We start from the raw sequence: 19146 nt of genomic DNA on the forward strand, positions 1-19146 counted from the left end.
AGCCCTCAAACCCAGGGAAATTTGGGTTAGGAGGGGATTTTCGGGGAGTGGTTCTTGCTGTGATGTCAGGCACGGAGGGTGCTGCTGCTCTGGGGAAGCATTCCCTGTGATTCCCCAAATCTGGGGGATTTTCCCAGCTTTGGCTTCGGTGCTGTGGTTCCCTGGGAATGTTTGAAGCCTGGGCTGTGGAGCTTATCACACCCCCTGCACATCTAATCTCTGCTTATCACCCATCTCCAATGACTTCCTATTAACTCCCACTTTCTTCTCTTTTCTCTTCCTGCGTGCAAGTTCCATTTTTCTGCTTCCTAAAATGAAAACAGAGGCTTTAAATCCAATATTGATCCCTGAGCTGATTGCTCAGCCTCCCTTCAACCCACTCCATCAACAGCCTCCATCTCATTAATTGCTTTCCCATTACTTCCATGTGGAATAACAGCCACAGGGACCTTTTTCTCCCTCTAAATAAATGGGAAAAAAACAATTTTTTTTTCCCCCTGCAATTCTATATCATGGCTAAACACAGAATATTTAAAACTTTTCGTTTTGCTGGTGGTTCTCATCAAGAAAATGGGAAGCAGGGCGGTCGTTTCAGTCCATCTCTGTATTCCCACCAGGAACACCACAAATCAAGTCCAGGCACCCTCAGGATTTAATCACACTCTTCTTTATTAGTGAGTCACCCCTGGTGCTGTCACACGATGAGTACCCGAAAATCTTCATCAAGAGAATTCCTAGAAATGTTTTTAATCCCCTTTTTCTTAGAAGGGCTTGCAGAACAGACATTTTTGAGTGGACAGACAGGGTAATTTTAGTAAAAGGCGGAGTTGGCATGGAAGGGTTGAAGGTTTCCAGGTGGAAGGGCTGAATCCACGGGATGGGACCCTCCTTGTAAGGCAGATGGGGGGAATTCCTGCCAAAGAAAGCTCTGGGAAAGCACAATCCCAGTTTGGGATGAAAAACTGGACATAGCCACGGGGTTTAGGTATTAAAAAGGCTTCTGGAGAGGGACAGAGTTAAATTGGTCCATGGGTTGAGTGAATCCAACCAAGCTTTTGGTTTCTTTGGCAAGCAGGGACATTCAGATGGGGCTCAGGGGAAACCCAAACCCACTCTGGCTCCAGGGATGGAGGCAGTGGGACAGGCACTGCTGGCTCCCTGGGGCTGGGATAAGGAAAATGCCAGCTAAAAAGTAAATTTGGATTTACCTTTTTCCCCTCATCCCTTGGGCTGGGAAAAGGAAAATGCCAGCTAACAGGTAAATTTGGATTTACGTTTTTCCCCTCATCCCTTGGGCTGGGATAAGGAAAATGCCAGCTAACAGGTAAATTTGGATTTACCTTTCCCCTTATCCCTGGGGTTGGGATAAGGAAAATGCCAGATATTCACCTGCCAAGGACATGCACAGCGAGGGGCAGCCCCAAAACACCTCCAGCCCCTCTCCCCACCCCACTGGGCGCCAGCTGAGGCTCAGAGCACCCCCAAATCCCGGGATTCACCCCTCCTTCCTCAGGGAAGCAGAGGACAAGGTGGCCTCTCTCCATCTCCTCCCACCTTGGATTCCCGAGGTCTGCCCCACCTTTCCCGTGCCCTGCCAGCCCAGATATTGTCATGAGGAGAGAGGGACGGGGCTGGCTGCTGCTCTGAGGGTGGAAAGGTGGCTGTAATCCATTGGGAATGGGGGAATGGGACAGAGCAGGGCACTGCCACCCGTTCCCCGGAGCTGGCAGGGAGGTCTGTGGGTCCTCCCTGTGGTGCTGGCAGCTTTGTGCCCTAGACACGAATCCCTGGAGGTGCTCGGCGAAGGGAAAACTGAGTTTTCCAAGCCCCAGAGCCAACGCCTGCCCGGGAACAGCCTGGCTGCTTATCTGTTCATCCATCTGCTGCCAGCAGCGGTGCCACCTGCGCGGCAGGGAGGGGGCAAGGTGGGATCTGGGGAGCGGGGCCGGGAGCAATCCCTGCTCCCCTGCTGGCCCAGCAGGCGCTGCAGCTCCTCCTGGTCCTGGAAGGGGTTCCTGCCGTAATCCCGGCGGATCCAGGCGCGGTACTGCCAGTGAAACAGAGATTTTTAGAGTTAGGTTAACAAAATGAATTAAGCATTTATAATTTAGCTTGTAGAGTTATGTGTTGAATTTTCAACCTTTTACTTAAGAAACCTCTGCCTGGTACAAAGGGCATAGGAAAATGCAAATTTCTGAAGCCTCTTGCATAAAGAACAATACCAGAAGAAGCAAAGAACCCAGATAAAGAAGCTCCTCTGTCTCCAAGCCCATCAGGACTGACAGACCTACTCAGATAAGCACCAAAGGACCAAAAGCGCACGCGAAAAGAGGAAAAGTTCAAAAGTTCAATCATGAGGAAGACCAAAATCTTCAGCCTCAGGACCACCGAGAGACCCCCGTGCGACCACCACAGCAAACCAGGCGTGCCCAGAAGGGCGTGGACTTATTTAGCATGAGAAGCGGGGGCCAGGGGTTGAATATGCATGAAAAAGTTGTGCAATGTATTGCATATGGAACAGCTTTGGGAATAAAGGTGTGGGTCAGACTGAGGCTCGGGGCACAAGTTTAGGAGAGCTCTCTCACTTGTGATGGGTGCTGGCATACAGACCCACTTCATAACTACCCCGGGTTATGGAGTCTATTTATTTATTCCGCGTATCGTTTCACCAGGAAAAAGGCAGAAGAGGTTGTCAGGGTGACCTGGGCAGCTGAGAGACCCCAGGGCTGCGGCAGCTCCGGAGGAAAGCAGCGAGCAAAGCAATTCCTGCTGCGTCTGCAGGCACACCCAGCATGCAGGAAGGTCCCAATCCCACAAGAGCTCACACTCAGCACCCCACAGATCAGTGCATCCCCCCATCCCAGCCCTCCCCACCTCCCCAGCCCAGCACAGAGCTGGCAGCACCCTCAGCCTCCCACACTGCCTGCAGCTGGGACAGCAGCTTTATTTATTCCTCCTTGCCAAGAAGCTGCTGCTGTTCCTCGTGTGCCTGAATTCCCGTAAGGAATGCTTCCCAAAGTTGTTTTTTTTTGTTTTTTTTTTCCCCTCCACAAGCAGCACGGCCGAGTTGGTCCTTGCAAGGTGGGGCAGGTTTGTTGTCAGAGCACCTCGGGAGGTTGTGGGGAGCCTCTCACCCCACTGATCCCCCTTATTCCAGAGGCAGGAGCATCCTGGTGGCCAGGGGCCAGCTGGCAGCAGGCTGAGGCCTGGAAGCAAGGGATGATCCAGAGAAAGTTCCCGTTACTGCTGGGATGAGGAAACAGCCAGACAGTCCCAAATTGCAGCACGGAGGAGCGTGGGCAGGAAGGGGCAGCTCTGCCAGGATTCACCATTCTGGGCTCACAGGGGCTCTGCCATCTCCCTGAGGAGCTGGGATCCAGCTGCTCCAGCAAGGAAATACTGGCACGAGTGGCAGGAGCACACCCAGCAGCACCAAACACCCTGAGGAAAGGATGGAGGGCACCTGTGGGTGCAAAGGGTGTGGAGAGGGACCGAGCCTGGGGTGGGCACAGGGATGGGATGCAGCCAGGGGATCCAGAGGGAGAGGGAAACAGCTCCCAGCCTTGGCACCCCCAGGGTGAGGTGCCCTCGCTGTGGATTTGGGCTCCTGAATGGGCAGGAGCCACCAAGCTCCCAGAAAAAGTTTGGGATGAGGGGAAGCAGGATTGGCAGCTCAACACTGGATCAGCCACAAGGGAAAAAAAGCTTTAGACTGACCCTGGTGGTATCCCCCTCTCCTGCAGCCTGGGAAAAATCAGCTGGGACAGGGGGGATTTCCACTGGGAATGTCTGGATTTCCCAACTCCACTGCAGGACTCACCAGGGCTGTCACACACAGTTGCCACCTGCAAGCAGGGACATCCCTGCCCAGAGCAGCCCTGAGAGCCAGCCCTGTATTCCTTGAGAGAAAACACCCCCTGGGAAGTGAAAGCCACAGGGCTTGGGACAGGATTTGGGGTAAGACCCACGCCAGGATCTCATGGGGGGCACTTCCCTTCTGTGCAAGCCATCCAGAGGGATGGAGCTGCGTGGGAAGGGCTCAGCACCCAGCCTGGGAGCTGGCTCCACCGTGCAGGGAAGGGGGAAGGAGTGGGTGGGAGATGGGGGAAGCTGCCAGGCATTTCCTCTTAAAGCCAGAGCAAGAAGTGGTTCCAGCCCATTTCCTCCAGTGATGAGTGCCAACCCACTGCCCTCCTCCTCCTCCTCCTCCTCTCTCCCAGGCCAGGAGCACCCAGCCCATCTGGGTAAAAGGCAGCCTGGCCACGGTGTGCCAGCACCATTCTGTCACCAGAATGCCCATCTGTGCCCTCTGTGACATCCACACTGTCCTGCCTGTGCCCGCTGACTCCCTTTTCTGACCTTACCCATCATCCTGCTGCTGCTCTTGGTCCCTTCCTTCCTTCTTTATCCCTCCAGCCCGGAGAAGCCCCATTTGCCAGCTTGCAACCACAGCTGCACGCTCCAGCAGCGGGGCTGGAGCATCTTCCCCATTCCTTCCTCCCATCTGAGCTCCCTGAGGTGAAGGAAACTGAGGCACCACAGCCCCTGGAGGTCCCCAGAAGGTCCAAGCTGTTCCTCACAGGTTTCAACCACCGAGGATTGAGGCTTCCCACCCACGAGGGCCATTCCCTGCCCAGTGCTGACATCACAGGGAACACGGGTGGGAGTTTCAAGGAAAAGGCAGCTCTTGCTAAATCCCACGGACAGGAAAGCACATCCTCAGCTGTGCCTTGGCTGTTTCAGGGAAAGGGTTGCAAAGCCACTGGCAAAACCGTGAGGTGATGGAAAAGCAGCTTCGAAGGGAAAGGGAGGAAATTGTGGCATCCATTGAGCCCAGCGTGGATTTGGGGAGCAGGAGGAGTAAGTGGGATGGAGGGGAGGGCACAGCAAACCCCACACCAGGGTCTGTGCTGGGCCAGAGCGTGGGAAGGGCTGGGGAGAGCTGGCCCAGCCAGGGGAAGCCCCGCAGGGAATCTCCAGCCCCGCGGGTGTTTTGTAATCCCCGGGAGCATTTTCCAGCCTCCTCCAGGGGCGTTTCTGGTGATAACGGGGCAGAGCCACATCCCTCATGTGACAGCACCCGGGGAAGGGAACTTGGCCTTGGGGACGGGGCTGGCCTTGGGGTCAGTGTCACGGGCTGTCCCTGCGCCCTCTGCGAGGACAGGAATCCCCTCCGAGGGTCCCGTTTGCCACGGGGCTGCAGGGCACGGGGGGGCTCTGCCTCCAGGGGTGGCACCGGGTTTAGGGGTGACAGGAGCTGTGACATCCCTTGCAAACGTCTTGTCCAGGGTTTCCCTTTCCTGGCAGAGGTGTCTGTGTCCCGTGGGAAGTTTGGGAGCCCAGGGATGGGTGAAGGAGCAGAGTCCAGAGTGGGAGGCTGGAGGCAGCTGGAGAGCCAGGTGGGAGCTGTGTGTGGCAGGCACATTCTTCTCTCTCAGGCTTTTTTCACAGAGGAGCACAGAGAGAAGAAAGAGAAAACAATTTCTATTTCTGCTCCTTGTTCTTCCCATGTGGAATGTGTTTGGAGAATTGTTTACCTGGGGTGATTTTTTGATTGGATTCTGGTGAGGATTGTTTGAGCCTGATGGCCAATCCAACCCAATCCAACCCAATCCAATCCAATCCAATCCAATCCAATCCAATCCAATCCAACCCAATCCAATCCAACCCAATCCAATCCAACCCACCCGTGGCTGGACTCTCAGAGAGGGTCACCAGTTGTGAGTTAGACATGGTACTTAGAAAAGTAGGTTTGTATTTTTAGTATCTCCTTTAAATAGTATATTAATGAATTATAGCACAGTTATAATAAAGAAATCATTCAGCCTTCTGAACTGGAGTCACACATCAGCATTTCTTCCCACCGGGTTCACCTGCACTTACAATAGCTGTGCTTTTAAAAGCCTTTTCCTTTGCTTTTTAAGGTCTTTCCCTTTGCCTTTCAAGGCCTTTCCCTCTGCTTCCAAAGGCTTTCCAAGTCAAAAGTGCAGCTCTGACCTCTGCACTAAGTGCTCTCCCAGCTGCTGGAATCCAGCTCGGCTCTGCTCCATCCTCCCTGCCCTGCACGGGCTGGGAACGCAGCCAGCCCGAGCTGCTGCTCTCCCAAAACCTGCTGCCCCACCTCGTTTTGGGGAGGAAATAGGAGATTTCTCCACCCACACCTGCTCCTGCCTGTCACCTGCCTCTGAGAGCAGGGCACTGCTGGCAGAGGGAGCCCTGGCAGATCCAAGCGTGCCCAGACATCCCGAAACTCCTCACAAGAGCCTTCCTCCCTCTCCACTCCCCCTCTCCGTGCTGCATTCCCGGGAATTGGCCCAGCTCCTTCCTGAGGTTCCCAAGGGACAAACTGCTCTCCCATCCCTCCCGCTGCATCCCAACTCGAGAAAACAAGTTTAGGGTTTTTGAGAGCTTTTTGAAGTGCGCTCACACAATATCAAGGCAATTTTTTTTTTTTTTTTTTTTTTTTTAGATTTCTTTTTGTTTTTGCACACAAATCCTCAACATTCCCCAAATCCAGCTGGGGCAGACAGAGAGCTGCATGCAGAGGAGCCGTGCATGGCTGCAAAAACAAAAACAAAACGTCCCTCAAAGGGGACCTTACCTGGTGGAGCAGGGTGCTCTCGTATTCCTGCAGCTGCTGCTGGAACCCGGAGTTGGGGCTGGCGTAGGAGCGCACGGCCCTGGTGGCAGCCAGGCAGCTCTGCCAGCCCAGCTCTGTCACTGTCATCAGGTATGCCACCAGGACCGTGGTGCTGCGGGACACCCCGGCCAGGCTGGGCGGCCGAGGAGCCGCGTCAGGGAGGGGATCCCGCAGGAATCACCCCTGGGATGCACATTTCCTCGCTGGCAGGGTGGGTTGGGAGGGGATAAGGAGCTCTCTCTCTCTCTCTCACTTTCACTGCTGTTGTCACCTCCCTGTCCCCTGCTCAAGCCTGTCCCACATCCTGGATGCTCGGGTGGTCAGTGCAAGGAGAACCCATCCCTGTGGATCCAAAGGCCTTCCCGTGGCTCTCCCTGCTGCTCTGTGCCTCCTCCTCTCCTTCCTCCCCCTCCCCAGTGATGTTCAACACCAAGGACACTTTTTGGGAGCCCATGCCTGATGCCTCAGGTTTTGGCTTTTCTGTTTTTCACATTCTGTGCTGCTTTGGTGTGTGGGTCTGAGCTTCACATTAGGGGATGGTGAGATCTCTGCACAGAGCAGGGAGACAAAACAATTCCTGCTCCAGCTGGGCACCAAGGACAAATGATCCAAATCTCAGGCCCAGGAGCACAAACAGCGTGGGCTGGAGAGAGAAAAACAAGCAGGATGGGAGTGCCTGGGCTAAAGCTGGAATGGGACAATGAACTGCAAGGTGCAAATGGAGCAGAGCTGATCCCAGTGAGAGCCCCCATGACCAGTTGTCCATTTTTGGGACCATTTTGGTTCATCTTGGGTGCAGCCCTGGCTGGGCTCTGGTGCTGCCCAAGGTGGATCCCTGGAGGAGATCCTTTGAATAAATCCCTGCTTTATTCTGTAACTCTGCCCAGCCTCTGCTCTAGCTGAGCCTTCCCAAGGCATCATCCCCAGCTCCCAGAGGACGGACGGGGTGTGAAGGGTCACAGCAGCTCTCACCAGTGCACCAGGCAGCCTCCCCCTCCGAGCCGGCACTCGTGGATGAACTGGATGCACTCCTTAAAATGCTGCAGCCTGCAGGGAGAGAGGCACAGGTGAGCAGGGAAGGGCTGGCTGTCCCTGCAGGGCACCAGGACACCCTGCAAACAGCAGCACTGTCACTCCCGAGGGTTTTCCACCACCCTGGGGCCACCAGCGTGGGGTGGGAGCAGAAATCTTTCCTCTGCCAGGTGAAGGTGATGCCTCAGGTTTAGCTTTTATATTTGTCACATTCTGTGCTGCTTTAGTGTGTGGGTCTGGGCTTCATATAAGGAGACAGTAATCTCTCTTCACAGAGCAGGGAGACAAAACAATTCCTTCTCCAGCTGGGGACCCAAAGACAGCCAATCCAGATCTCAAGCTCAAGAGTACAAACAACGTGGGCTGGAGAGAGAAAAACAAGCAGGATGGGACTGCATGGGCTAAAGCTGGAATGGGACAATGAACTGCAAGGTGCAAATGGAGCAGAGCTGATCCCAGTGAGAGCCCCCATGACCAGTTGTCCATTTTTGGGACCATTTTGGTTCCTCTTGGGTGCAGCCCTGGCTGGGCTCTGGTGCTGCCCAAGGTGGATCCATGGAGGAGATCCTTTGAATAAATCCCAGCTTCATTCTGTAACTCTGCCCAGCCTCTTCCTCTCTAAGGAAATAACCTGGGAGACTCCCCAGGGGGTTTCCTGCTTCCTGAGGGATCAAGGAATGAGGGTGATGCCATCAGAAAAACCAGCTCAGCCCGGGGGGCACAGCCTGCAGGGAAAGGTGTCACCTCCTGCCCAAGGGACACAAACCTGTCCCAGATATCCTGCCTCACCCCTCGCTGCCAAACTGTGCCAAAAACACCTGCCTCCCTCCTAGGGAGAGATGGAGAGATGCCAGCAGGGAAGGAGAAAGGGAGGAAGGGAGGAAGGGAAAGAAAAGGGGGAAAAAAAGGGGGGAAATGGAAAAAAAAGAGAAAAAGGAGAAAAAAGGGAAAAGGGGGAAAAGGGAAAAAAAGAGAAAAAGGCGGGAAAGGGAAAAGGTGGGGGAAAAACGGGAAAAAAGGGGGAAGGAAAAAAGGGGGAAAGTAGGAAAAAAAAAGGGGAAAAGGAGAAAAAAGGGAAAAGGAGAAAAAAGGGAAAAGGGGGAAAAAGGGGGGAAAAGGGAAAAGGGGGGAAAGGGGGAAAAGGGGGAAAGGGGGAAAAAGGGGGGGAAAGGGCAAAAAGGGAAAAAAGTAAAAAGGGGAAAAGGAGAAAAAAGGGAAAAGAGAGAAAAAAGGGAAAAGGTGGGGAAAGGGAGAAAAGCGGGAAAAGGGAAAAAGGGGGGGAAAGGGAAAAAATGTGAAAAAGGGGGAAAATGGGAAAAGGGTAAAAGGGAATAAAAAGGGAAAAAAAGGGGGGGGAAAGGGAAAAAGGGGAGGAGACATTTTGCCCCCACTCACAGGAAGGCACAGAGGGGTGGGCACAACGGGGCAGGTGGGAGATTCCTGATGGAGACCTGGAGAGCAGGATAAGGAATTCCCAGCATTCGGAGTGGACAGAGCTGGGTGTGGATGGCAGGCTCTGGTCAGACACATCCCTGCTGTTATCCCTGGCTGGGATTCCAGGAGCTGTTGTGATGCTGAGCCAGATATTCCTCTCCTTCCAATTAAACCTGCCCATCCCTACCCTCCCCCTCAGCCACGCCGAGCCCTGGGGCACTTTTGGGGCAGAAAATCTCTTTCTGGTCACTTGTCCTCCCTGGCCACCCAGCTCTGGGTTTTCCAGGAGGAGAAGTGTTGGAAGCCTGGTTATTGAGAATTTTAGATTTTCTGTCTAAAACCAGCACTGACCTCCAAGAGAACAATACCTTTGACCTAAAACCGTAGAAAAAGCCTCCAAAATGAAATACTAAAAATAAAATTATGAGTGTGTAGTTTAAGTAAAAGTATCTAATATCACATAGTAGAAAACTTTAAGGTTTTAGAATGTAGTAATATATATAAAACAAAATAAAAGTCTTAAAACAAAAACTAGTCCTTCTTCTTCACCTTCTTCTTCATAAGTTTAAGTACTATTGTGTAATTAAATACAAAAATCCACATTACAAGCCACAAGTATTAAGTTATTAAGTTAAAAATTAGTTATAAAATAGTCAAGTTAAAAATAAAAATAATTTAAGTATCATTAATTAAACTGTTTATCCTTAAAAAACCTTATTTAAAAAAAAAAGAGACACAACTCCATTTTTAACTTACTAAAGCACTATAAACCTCACAATTTGTGAAACTGGAATATAAATAAAAAACAAACGAAAAAAAATCTAAACAAAAAAAAAAAAATCTCACACATTTAATCCCAACCTTAACAAAAAAAAACCCAAAAATCCACAGAGCAGAGGGTCCCTTTGGCAGAACCTCTGCTGCTGCGGCGCCGGACTTCCTCTGCTCCGCGTGACGGGGTGGGCGGGAGCCACGGAGCCTTCCTGATTTCTCAGAAGCCAAGGCTTGACCTCCCGCAGTTATTCCCACTGGGTGCCTTGCCAAGGGAGCTGCTTTCCCTCTGGGAACTCTCCAGAGTCTCCTCCATCACTGCTAGCCCATGGAAAAGGGGGTTTGTTCTTCGCCCTGCCCCGGGAGCGCCCGGCTCGGCGCTGCCCGAGGAGCCAAAGATGAATTTATTCAGGAATCGCAGGGGGTTCTGCTTCCCAGGAACAGGAGGAGAGATGAGGGAGTGTCTGATAGCGTGATCAGGTTAAAAATACCTGGCCTCTCATTCCTGGAAGGAGATGTCAGTCCAAGGATCCTCCAGCAAATGGAGCGTCACCACGTGGGAGGATTTTTCCTGCCCAAGTGATGCCTCAGGTTTTGGCTTTTCTGTTTTTCACATTCTGTGCTGCTTCAGAGTGCAGTTCTGAGCTCCATATTATGGGATGGTGAGCTCTCTGCACAGAGCAGGGAGACAAAACAATTCCTTCTCCAGCTGGGCACCAAGGACAAATGATCCAAACCTCAGGCCCAGGAGCACAAACAGCGTGGGCTGGAGAGAGAAAAACAAGCAGGATGGGAGTGCCTGGGCTAAAGCTGGAATGGGACAATGAACTGCAAGGTGCAAATAGAGCAGAGCTGATCCCAGTGAGAGCCCCCGGGAGCGCTCGTGCATTTTGGGACCATTTTGGTTCCTCTTGGGTGCAGCCCTGGCTGGGCTCTGGTGCTGCCCAAGGTGGATCCAATGGAGGAGATCCTTTGAATAAATCCCAGCTTTATTCTGTAGCTCTGCCCAGCCTCTGTTCCAGCTGAGCCTTCACAAAGCATCAAAATCTTGTCCCAGGGGATTTCCCTGCTTGTCCTGCTGACCTTCACAGAGCAGACAACATCCCCCAGGGCCTGCAGGTGCTGCCCACTCAGCTCCAAACTCTCCAGATCCCAGTGCTCCCCTTCAGCCCCTCGGCAGGAGCAGCAGGAATGTTCTTTGCTTGCAAGGACACGATGCTCGTGCCTCCAGCCTGCATCCCTGTCCCAACCCACCCCAAAGGGATTTGGCTGCCCTATCCGTCCTCACCCACTCCACGGGTGTTTTTCCCACAGGGAAAGCTCTGCCTGTGCTTTTCCAGCCTCCAAGCGTGGGATCAGGGAGTGGAATTAGTGCTGAGAGCTGCTGAGCTCCCGAATCACAAGCAGGACACAAAGTTCACCAGGATTGTGAAATCCAAGGCATAAACTGACAAGCAGAAAATAGCTTCTTGAATAACTTTTCCTTCCTGCAGGCAGCCTTATCTTCTTTTTTTTTTTCCCCTCTTTTTTTTTTTTTTTTTTTTTTTTTTTTTTTTTGCCTTTCGTAGACACGCCACAAGCGCAAAGAAATGAGCGAAGGGGGAAAAAAATAACAACCAAAAATCCCAGTTCTTGCTGAGGCAGGGTTTTCTTGTAAAGCTTCTCTTTCCGCTCAGCCAGAGCATGAGCAAGCAGGATTCCACCCCCAGGCACAGCTGCTCCCAAGGATGCTGGAAAATCCAGCACCTCCACAGGCAGGGCCTTGGAAATTAAGTTTTGATGCTTTTTAGGGCTTGATTGGAGAGAACAATCCCATGGATTTGCCAATTTGCTGGTGCAAACCCAAAGGAGCAGCATCCCACAAAATCCTGGGAATTCCTCCCAGCTCCTCTCAGCAGCTTCATCTCCACAACAGCATTCCAAGAGTTATGAGCATGGGTGCTTTATATGGCAAAAATAATTTATACTTTAATAAATTTCTCTTTAAAAGAAAAAAAATGCCTTGAAGACTGACACAAATCATCTTTCTAACACTCCAATTTTCAAACCTGCCCAGTGGAATAACTCTGAAACGTGACAAAAAATTACATTGCCTGACTGCAAGCACACATTAAAAATAGATTTTAAGCCCTAAAATGTTATTTACCACACAAAGATGAGCCTGAGCTCCTGGGAAGCTCAGGGGTTATGTGAAATTTCACAGCATGAATGGACTAAACCTTCATCCTGCAGAACCTGAGCTTTTATCGACCAACACCTGCCAACAGGAAAAAGGATGGGAAATCACTTACAGGTTTTGACTGGATGAATCCGAGGCCGAGATACACAGATAGGTCATGTCCTGCAATGCCAAATAAAATAGTCATGAAATACCTCCAAGAATCACAAAATCCTCCACTTCTCTCTCTTTTTTTCCTTCCTCAGTTGACCTTGAGGGGAGAAGAAAGCTGAAAACCACTTTGGGGTTTGCTGCACTGCAATGGACGGGTGCACCCATCCCACCCCATTGATTTCCTCTCAGTCCCACAGGACAGGCCAGGCTGTGGGGCCAACTAAAATATTCAGGAGCCCCCCCAAAACAGAGCCAGGGAGCCCCAAACTCCACCAGGAAGACGTGCACTGACAAAGCCACTCTCATCAATGAGTTATTTCCTCCCCATCCTTTTAATACCCCATAAATCATCTGCTGCCTGCTGGCCTAGGTCAGATTACTTTCCTCTCCTTAAAACATCGCTTCCTCGATCCTCCCTGTTCGGAGCTAAATTTAGATCCTTTTTATCTGGGGGTTGGGTTTTTGGGTTTTTTTTAATCCTTTCTTAGCAAAATTGGGGGGGGAGATCCCGCAGCCAGAGCGCCAGGGATTGCCCCATCTCCGTCAGGTCCCTCCTGGCTCAGGCAGCCCAACCCCCTGCACCACCCTCCAGCCCAGGAGGCTGGAAAAATCGGATTATTTATGGAAGGAAGGGGCAGAGCAGGACGGGCACTGGGATAGTTCTGTGCTGCGATGACCCACAGGCTTTCCGTGCATCACCTCATCCACAGCTCCACGCCTGGTGCCATCCCAGGCTGGGAAGAGCCACCAGGCCACCAAATCCACCGTGGAGAAGCCAAAAGGACCTCAAGCCACCCCCCGGGCCGGGACGAAGCCGGCGGCTCCTCACGGGGCCGGGTGTCCCCGTCCCGGGGCCGCCTCGGCAGCGGTGCCGGGGATTGCGGTCACGGCTCGGAGCCGTGATTGACACATTGCAAAACCCCCCCGGCGCTTCCGCTTCCCTCTGCGGGCTTTGCTCCGTGGTGTAAGCGCTGCGTGCGCTTTGCTCCGTGGTGTAAGTGCTCTGAGCACCTTGCTCCATGGTGTAAGTGCTGTGTGCGCTTTGCTCCATGGTGTAAGTGCTGCATGCGCTTTGCTCCGTGGTGTAAGTGCTCTGAGCACTTTGCTTCATGGTGTAAACGCTGTGTTCGCTTTGCTCCATGGTGTAAGCGCTGCGTGCGCTTTGCTCCATGGTGTAAGTGCTCTGAGCACCTTGCTTCATGGTGTAAGCGCTGCGTGCGCTTTGCTCCATGGTGTAAGCGCTGCGTGCGCTTTGCTCCATGGTGTAAGTGCTCTGAGCACCTTGCTCCATGGTGTAAGCGCTGCGTGCGCTTTGCTCCGTGGTGTGAATGCTCTGAGCACTTTACTTCATGGTGTAAGTGCTGCATGCGCTTTGCTCCGTGGTGTAAGTGCTCTGAGCACCTTGCTCCATGGTGTAAGCGCTGCGTGCGCTTTGCTCCGTGGTGTAAGTGCTCTGAGCACCTTGCTTCATGGTGTAAGTGCTGCGTGCACTTTGCTCCGGGGTATGAATGCTCTGAGCACTTTGCTTCATGGTGTAAACGCTGCGTGTGCTTTGCTCCGTGGTGTAAGCACTGCGTGTGCTTTGCCCCATGGTGTAAATGCTCTGAGCACTTTGCTTTGTGGTGTGAGCGCTGCATGCGCTTTGCTCCCTGGTGTAAATGCTCTGAGCACTTTGCTTCATGGTGTAAGCGCTGCATGTGCTTTGCTCCATGGTGTAAGCACTGCGTGTGCTTTGCTCCCTGGTATAAATGCTCTGAGCATCTTGCTCCATGGTGTAAGTGCTGCGTGTGCTTTGCTCCGTGGTGTAAGCACAGCGTGTGCTTTGCTCCATGGTGTAAATGCTCTGAGCTCTTTGCTTCATGGTGTAAGTGCTGTGTCTGCTTTGCTCTGTGATGTAGGCGTTCTGAGCACTTTGCTCTGTGGTGTCAGTGTTCCGAGCACTTTCCTCCGTGGTGTAAGTGCTCCATGCACTTTGCTCCATGGTGTAAGTGCTCTGAGTGCTTTGCTCCCCATTGTAAGCACTCTCTGTGCTTTGCTCTCCGCTCTAAGTGCTCCAAGCACTTTGCTCCATGGTGTAAGCGCTCTGAGCATTTTGCTCCATGGTGTAAGCGCTCTGAGCATTTTGCTCCATGGTGTAAGTGCTCCGAGTGCTTTGCTCCCCGGTGTAAGCACTCCCTGTGCTTTGCTCTGCGTTGTAAGTGCTCCAAGCACTTTGCTCCGTGGTGTAAGTGCTCTGAGAGCTTTCCTCTCCCTTGTGAGCACTCCGAGCACTTTGCTCCCTGGTGTAAGCGCTCCCTGTACCTTGCTCTGCGTTGTGAGCACTCCAAGCACTTTGCTCCATGGTGTAAGCACTCCAAGCACTTTGCTCCCCAGTGTAAGCACTCCGAGCGCTTTGCTCCATGGTGTAAGCACTCCGAGCGCTTTGCTCCCCGGTGTAAGCACTCCGAGCGCTTTGCTCCATGGTGTAAGCACTCCAAGCACTTTGCTCCCCGGTGTAAGCACTCCGAGCACTTTGCTCCCCGGTCTAAGCACTCCGAGCACTTTGCTCCATGGTGTAAGCACTCCGAGCACTTTGCTCCATGGTGTAAGCACTCCGAGCACTTTGCTCCATGGTGTAAGCGCTCCGAGCGCTTTGCTCCCTGGTGTAAGCGCTCCCTGTGCTTTGCTCTGCGTTGTAAGCACTCCAAGCACTTTGCTCCATGGTGTAAGCGCTCCGAGCGCTTTGCTCCCCGTCTGGCCCAGCCCCGTGCTCGCCAGCCCTGGCTGCTGCCCCGGCCCCGGCCCGTTTGTCCTTCCCCGTGGCCCTGTCCCACTCCCGGTACCCAACGCCTCAGCAGGGAACGGCCCCAGCTGGGCTTCTCCTGGGCATCCCCCCGCGGTGGCCCCAAAAGGATGAGGGGTCCTGCTGGTCCCCTTCCCTTCCTGCAGCATCCCAACACTGGGGTGAAGCACCCCCAGCACCAGGAGGATGTGGAGCTGCGGGAGAGTCCACAGGAGCCAGGGATACTCCAAAAGCTGGGAAAACTGCTCTGGAGGCAGGCTGGGAGAGCTGGGGGTGCTCCCCTGGAGAGGAGAAGGCTCCAGGGAGAGCTCAGAGCCCTTCCAGGGCCTGAAGGGGCTCCAGGAGAGCTGGAGAGGGACACAAGGGATGGAGGGACAGGACACAGGGAGTGGCTCCCACTGCCAGAGAGTGGATTTAGATGGGATTTTGGGAATTAGGAATTGTTTCCTGGGAGGGCGGGCAGGGCCTGGTACGGGTGCCCAGAGCAGCTGTGGCTGCCCCTGGATCCCTGGAATGTCCAAGGCCAGGTTGGACATTGGGGCTTGGAGCCGTCTGGGATGGTGGAAGGTGTCCTTGTCCCCCACCAGGTATCCACACCCCACGGCCGTGCCCCTCACTCCTCCTGGCGCACGGAACCATCCGGGCAGGATTTGTGCACGAGCGACCTGTCCCACGCCTCTGCCACCACCCCCTGCAGGAGGGCAGCTCCCTCCTGCCTCAGTTTCCCCACCCAGGATCCCGCAGCGCTCCGGGGACGCCGAGCAGGCAGTGCCAGCTCCGGTTGCGGGTCCCGCCGTGTCCCCTCTCCATTCGCGGGGCGCCGCCGCCCTCTCGTGGGGACCCCCCGGCAGCACCGGGCACCCGCCGGGCGCGGCCCCGCAGCGCTGCGGGTCCCGCCCGCTCCCCCCCCAAAAACCACCGAGCGGTGCCCCAAACACCCCGCTGCCCCCTCCCCAAATCCATCACTGAGCCCCTTTGGGCAGCATCGCCTGGCGTCAATCGGTGTAAATCCGTGTAAATCGGTGTAAATCGGTGCAAATGGGTGCAAATCGTTCAAATCCAGCATTGCTTCTCCCCAGGCCAGGAGAAGCTCCTGGATGTCCCTTCCCAGCTCCTGCTGCCCTGGGTGGTCCCCAGACCCCCCCAGCCAGGCACGCACCTCCAGCACGGGCTTGGCACGGTTGTGGACGGACAGGATGTGGGTCACCCCCTTCCTCAGCAGGTTCTCATGGTCCTCAGAGTCTGGAAACGGGAGCCACGTGGGAATTAGCTGCCCTGCTGGGACCCACCGGCCACCCCCACCCACCACCCCCCACGCCCTGACCCCCATTCCAGCCCTTCCCGCTACCTCTCATCCCACACGGTGCAGGGAGGAGATTGGACTCCTCCTTCCAGGCAAAATCCCCCTGGGATGCACTGGGTACTCAGCAGGTTCCTAAAGCCATCCCCCAAATCAGAAGTTACCCTGAGAACTCAGACAAGGCTGTTGTGTCCTTGCTGTTGAGGAGGTTTCCAGATATGCTGTGAATTTCCAGGGGTTCCAGTGTGGCTGGTGACCACAGCTCCCAGTGGACATCCCTTTCCTGGGCTGGACTGGGATCACTGGGATGGGGATTTGGGGCAGCTCTGGAAGATGCTGAGATTCCCAGTTGGGAGCACATGGAGTTGCCAAGGAGAGGAATCCTCCAGCCTTGCCAGCTGCCCAAGGATCCCAAAGCACCACGGAGGGGCAGGGAGAGACACTCACCATGAATATTCCCCAGGTAGAGGCCGGTGACAATCTGGGAGGTGACAAAAAGGAGAGAGAATTCAGATGGCACCAGGAACAAGGTACATCTGATGTGGTGGGAATGAGCTCCAGCAGGACCAGGACAGCTGGCACCAAACTCCCCGGGCCATGCCAAACCAAGCACCCAAATCCATGGATCATCTTCATAAACAGCCAAGAAAGGCTGAGCCAAATCCCCTCAGGAGAGCAGAGCTCAGGAAAAACTCAGCACAGAGATGGGAGGAGTTTGGATGTGATCCTCTGGAGTTTCAAAGGTTGCATCTGCCAGCTGGGGATGGATGGATGCTATTTATAGCAGGATTGCTATTTATTGCAGTTAAGAGATGTCAAGGCTGCAAATTTGGTCTCCAACTCGCTGCTGCAGGGTTATGAAGGAGAAAAGGGACAGTTGAGGATGTTTAAGGGGTGTAAGAACCTGCCAGAGCATTTCCAGAGGCAAAGAAAGACAGAGGTGATTATCAGCTGGACCTGCTGGCGCCCACGTGGCAGAACAGCCCTGGTTTGAGGAGTTTTAGGGTTTTCAACAGCACTGAGCCACATCCAGCTGAACCCCAGCCCATTCCTGGGTGCAAACTCGTGGATTCAGCACAGCACAAACTGCGAAGGGGAATGCAGAGCCCTGCATCTTATGGAGTCCAAAACTGGATCCTACAAAAAGCGTCTGCACCAATCCAGCCCTTGGCAACAACAGCCTGGGCTCCCCAAAAGGGTTTGGTGGCACTGGGGGGCTGTGAAAGGCACTTTGCCTGTCAGCCTGAGTTCACAGGGGGTGAATACCCAGTGTTAAACCACATCAGAGCCATGCACAAGAGGGAGTTTGCCCTGATCTGATCTCTCTGTTGGTGTCCCAGAGTCTAATTTTAAACTGGAGGACTCACATTCCAAGTGGTTATTTAAGGACACCAACAGAAATTGATCCCCTCCTCCAGCCCTGGAGGAAAAAGCAGCACTGAAACCACACTTCCCCACTGCTGGGGCACACCCCGAGGGTAGAAAGGGGGGAATTTCCCTGCAAGGACCCCTGTTATCCCTGAGGATGAAAATGCCAAGGTTTTACCACCCCAGGGATGAGCACTTAATGCCAGCTGTCACTTTTCTGACACCTGCAGACACCGAGCTCTTCACCTCGGATATAAACCTTGGATTTAAATCCCTGTTTGTTTTCCTAATTCTCTTGAAGTGCTTAGAATTCCAAAGGGCTGTGGGAAAGGGGAAGGTGCAGATAGCTGTGTTTAGGGATCTGGGAAGTGCATCCATGGGCTGCAGAAGAAGAGGACGTGCTGGCCACCATCCCACTGTCCCCCTGTACCTTGCTCATTCCAGTCCCCATGGATTTTCTCTGCCCAGGATCAGGATTCGGGTGGTTTCTCAGTCTCCAGGGCTACCTGCAAACAAACACCCGAAATTCCCAGGGAGGATGGTGAGATCTGACCCCCTCCCAGAGCAGGAGGAAGGGAAATAAGCCAGGAGGGGAGCAAGCAGAGCCCTGGAAAACTCAGCTCACCTGAGGCTGCTCCGGCAGGTCCCGCTGCTGCTCTGGAGGGAAAGGGAGCAGAGAGTGGCTGGTGCCAGGAAGGGGAGGATGAAATAAGGATCTGGGATCGTGGCGAGGCTCAGGTTTCTCTCCTGGCCTTCATGGGGTTCCATAGCTTTTTGGAAGGACAGTCCCAGGAGGAAGAACTCCAGCATTTGCTCTAAAACATCCATTTTCCAGGCACAATCCCCTGGCAGCTCCATGTCCCTCACCCAGCTCGGTGCCACCAGGCTGCCAGAGGCAGGAGCTGTGCAAGAAGCAGGGAAAAGCAGAATTCCAGCCATCACCAGCCTGGGATTGTCACCCTCATCCTTCTCAGCAGCCCAGAGATAAATTTATCACTCAAGGGATTTTTCAGGCGTAGGAAGGGGAGTTCATTGCTTAATTCCCACCAGATTACCTCACCTTAAAAACCTTCCCAAATTTTTGAGTGGAAGAGGCATTAGCAACAGCCCACCACAGCTCCTAAACCACACCATCAATTTCCTGATGGTTTCCTGTCCCATCAGGAAAAGAGCAAACTTAAGTCCAAGCTTGGTTTAGGCTTCAGAAGGGCAGGGATCAGAGGGACCAAAGATCTTGGGAATAAAAACCATGGATGTCCACATGTGGGCGGGTACACAAGGAGCTGCATCATAATTCAGAAAATTCCTTCATGGATCAGCTCTGCTCACAGAGACACTGGGAAAAACAGGGAGTCAGAGCTGTTAAAAACCTGCAGGGTCCAGCTCAGCTGAAGGGAGAAGTTTGGCAGCAGCTTTCTTAGCCCTGAAAACATTAAGCCAGGCAGCAAATCCTGCTCAGGAACCCAATGTCCCACCCCAAGAAACCC

The 19146-nt window shown here is 53.6% G+C and overlaps 1 protein-coding gene across 1 annotated transcript; it reads right to left on the reverse strand.

Moving 5' to 3' along the window:
• Positions 1-686: 686 nt before the first annotated feature.
• On the reverse strand, positions 687-18517 carry LOC128812661 (dual specificity protein phosphatase 22-A-like). The gene is made up of 7 exons (XM_053987187.1): positions 18285-18517; positions 16739-16827; positions 16151-16233; positions 12169-12218; positions 7613-7687; positions 6602-6773; positions 687-2047 (listed from the first exon to the last, which is right to left on the reverse strand). Exons 1-7 carry the CDS (start codon positions 18515-18517, stop codon positions 1865-1867), a joined length of 885 nt encoding a protein of 294 aa, XP_053843162.1. The 3' UTR covers positions 687-1864.
• Positions 18518-19146: the final 629 nt, after the last annotated feature.

Source organism: Vidua macroura, chromosome 11, assembly GCF_024509145.1.
Source record: "Vidua macroura isolate BioBank_ID:100142 chromosome 11, ASM2450914v1, whole genome shotgun sequence".
Classification (NCBI taxonomy): domain Eukaryota; kingdom Metazoa; phylum Chordata; class Aves; order Passeriformes; family Viduidae; genus Vidua; species Vidua macroura.